Below are 3193 nucleotides of genomic sequence, written 5' to 3'. Positions count from 1 at the left end.
AACGTGTGTGTGGTTCGGGTGTGTACCGGACGGTGTCGGGAAGACGAGAGAGCGCGCCTTGACAATCCGGTTCGCTGGACGGCCCGGCCGACGGTTCCAGGCGCGCGTGTCGCGCGCCGGCGTCGTCCGTCGTCGATTGGCGGTTTGATTGAGAAGCCGCGGCGCGGCTTCCGCGCAAAAGGCTGTTTGAATTCAAACAGATTTTGCGCGGGACCGCGTCAAAATTTTTACTGGTGTTTTGGTATGGTAACTTTCCATACACTCTGGGCAAACAGGGAAATCACATTTTTACACAAATACCTAGTTCGGGAAGTGCAATTATTATCTTTACATCTGGATGCTTGTTTTTTAGTTGTCTTCGCAGGATAATGGTTTATACCATCATATCGCACTTCAGGGACTGGAACTTTCTTTTTTTTGTTGGTGGTGTCTGTGACAGTGACTTTCTTCCTCTTTTGGGCCCACTATGTTTGCCAATTTGAAGCATTGTCAGAACTAATGATGCTTTAAAATTAAGAAGAGGAATATCGCTGCATTGTTCTCTGTATATTATCCATGAATTGACAATGCTTACATTTAAAAAATGAAAAAAAACTCTGAGATACCATTTATTATTTTTAAAGCCATGAGGGTAATGGGCAATCATACGGTCCATTAGGTCCACCCCACCCATGAATTTATTATATTCTTGTATACTAAAAGGTCTGGTAACTTCAATTCTTTTTCTATCTTTCCTATCATAACGCATTGTTGTATCCTCAGGTATAGCTCCTGCATATGTGGATATTGTATGTACCAATTTGGTATTTTTCCAACGAACTACTGTTATGTTATCGTCTGAAGTAGCAATGGAACAAGAACCTCTTTCCATCAATTTATCAGAAACTAAATTATTTTCAATACCATGTACTCTATTAATTCTAAGTGTTCCTAAGACATATATATTGAATGATCTTAATTTTCTTAACAGTGGAACAGATGTAAACAGATTGTCCATAAACAGTTTGTGATTGTTTCCATGAATTGCATGACAAATATTTATCACAGTATCACCAATTGGACCAAATTCTGAACGTTTTGAAATTGATGCGCCTTGGTGCATTTCAAAACAGTGTACATACCCATTTGTACTAGCTTGAACCCATATTTTAAAACCCCATTTCTTGGGTTTAGATTTTAAATACTGTTTTAGATAACTCTTTCCTTTGAATGGCACCATCATTTCATCTATCGCAATGTGCTCACTAGTTGAAGTAGCTTCATGAAAAGACTCATGCAAAATATCTATGACAGATCGAACTTTCCAATATTTGTCGACAGTATTAAGCTGGTCACTGTTGTCCACAAAATGAATATATCTCTTCACTTCAGAAAATCTATTATAAGACATGGCATCTGCTATCAAATTCATTCTCAAACCTTCTTGTGAAGACCAATACATCCGCACGTTTGGGTATTTTATATAGGTCATAGCTATATTGATAGCAAAAAAAAATTTTAATTCTTTGATGGACAAGGTAAAATTGTCTTTCCCACATTGAACAGTGTACCTTATGGTTTCAACTTTTATTAGTTCAAATAATTCATCAGTAAATATTTGAATAAAAATGGAATAAGGGGTAGCCCTATCATTTGTGTCAATATTTACTCTTTCACTACCAATAAAAGGAGGAACTGAGTCTGTGAATTGGTTATCTCTTCCTGAAAACCATATTTTAGTTGTTTTCTTTTTTTCTTTGGGCCTTTTGGTTTTTTTAATTGGGCTTGTGCGTATGTTTCTTACTGGAAAACTTCTAGTTTTTCTTTTTTTTGGTAAGATGGGCAAAGTTTTTTTTATTAATTTTTTAGTTTGCAATGTAGTGCAAATGTAATGCAAATTAGAACTATCTGGGTAAGTTTTATCACTGGACGTGGAAAGGCTTAAGGCAAATGCATCATCAACAGAAGTATTATTTTCTACTACATTATTTTGTTGCTACGATTGTTGTCTGATATTATTTACAAAATTTTCATAGGTATCTACATCGTTTGCATCCATAATAAAAATGCTAGCTGATAAATCATCATATTCATACCTTGTTTCGCTGTTTATATTACCCAGGAAGTCTTCAATAGGTTGAGGGGTCGGATGTACAATTTCCTCAGTATCATTGTAATTTTGTTCATACAATGCATTATCATCATTACCGTCAGAATCATTATTACCGTCGTCACTGTCACAAAAACTAGCCTCTGAACCACTTGGCAAGTCAAAGTCCAATAAATACTCAATATCCTTGTCATTTAAATTCATATTATTAATTTTCTAAGACATATGTAAAGCCAAAATGAAATATACAAATTTTTAATAAAATGTGATATTCACGTACCTGAAATGCACAGTTGTATCATATGATACCATGGATACTTGTGTGTATTACGAAGTAATATTAATATAAAATCGACAAAACTATAGATAATATAAATCTTTAAAATTATTTCTAAACTAAAAAATATTAAAATATAGTGAAACAACAGTTATAAATAAATAAAACTTAACAACAAACATGACAAGAATTGTATTTTTTCATAATCACGTATTATAATTTTCAATCATTGATAATATAACTGTATGATATGAGAGACATGAAATATTTCATGGAATAAAAACTATATGTGTTGATAATCGGTTGATCCAATTGGTTGTAAATAATAATGTAATCTAAATTATTTTCCCGCTATAATATGTTATGGTATCGTATGATACCAATATGCATGAAGAGGTTAGTACGGTGTTTTCAATGTGCTTTAAGAGGTCAAACACATTTATAGGTATTTGTGTTTTTGGTTTAAAAACGTGTATCGGTGCAAGTTACGTACGGTGAATTTATTGTGTGAAAATTGTTCAAGCACTGTGTCCTGACATCTGCATAATGTATTATATATTATAAAGCAGTATTATGCGTACTTTTTAAAGTGAAATTTTATTGGAAAAGTGATTCATGAAGTTTTCAGAGATGAGTTTTTTTCGAAATTTGTACGAAGACTATAGTGGTTTAAAATAGAAAATACCAATGTTATTGACATATAATTGTCAGTGGCGTCATTTCAACTTTCAATAGAGGGGGGCAAAGGTTTTGACCGGCCCGAATGGGTAATAAAAAACCGCTCGCTTCGCTCGCAACCACATTATATCTACTTAATATTTTTATCA

At 33.8% G+C, this 3193-nt stretch overlaps 1 protein-coding gene across 1 annotated transcript; it reads right to left on the bottom strand.

Annotated features, from left to right (window-relative positions):
- Positions 1-373: 373 nt before the first annotated feature.
- Positions 374-2293, bottom strand: LOC103309078 (piggyBac transposable element-derived protein 3-like). Its single transcript, XM_008183652.1, has 3 exons — positions 2098-2293; positions 649-1701; positions 374-504 (listed from the first exon to the last, which is right to left on the bottom strand). Exons 1-3 carry the CDS (start codon positions 2291-2293, stop codon positions 374-376), a joined length of 1380 nt encoding a protein of 459 aa, XP_008181874.1.
- Between the last annotated feature and the right edge of the window lie 900 nt (positions 2294-3193).

This window comes from Acyrthosiphon pisum, unplaced genomic scaffold (assembly GCF_005508785.2).
Source record: "Acyrthosiphon pisum isolate AL4f unplaced genomic scaffold, pea_aphid_22Mar2018_4r6ur Scaffold_21649;HRSCAF=24481, whole genome shotgun sequence".
NCBI classification, from domain to species: domain Eukaryota; kingdom Metazoa; phylum Arthropoda; class Insecta; order Hemiptera; family Aphididae; genus Acyrthosiphon; species Acyrthosiphon pisum.
The sequence above is the reverse complement of the archived record's forward strand: the minus strand, read 5'-3'. Positions and strand labels throughout refer to the sequence as shown.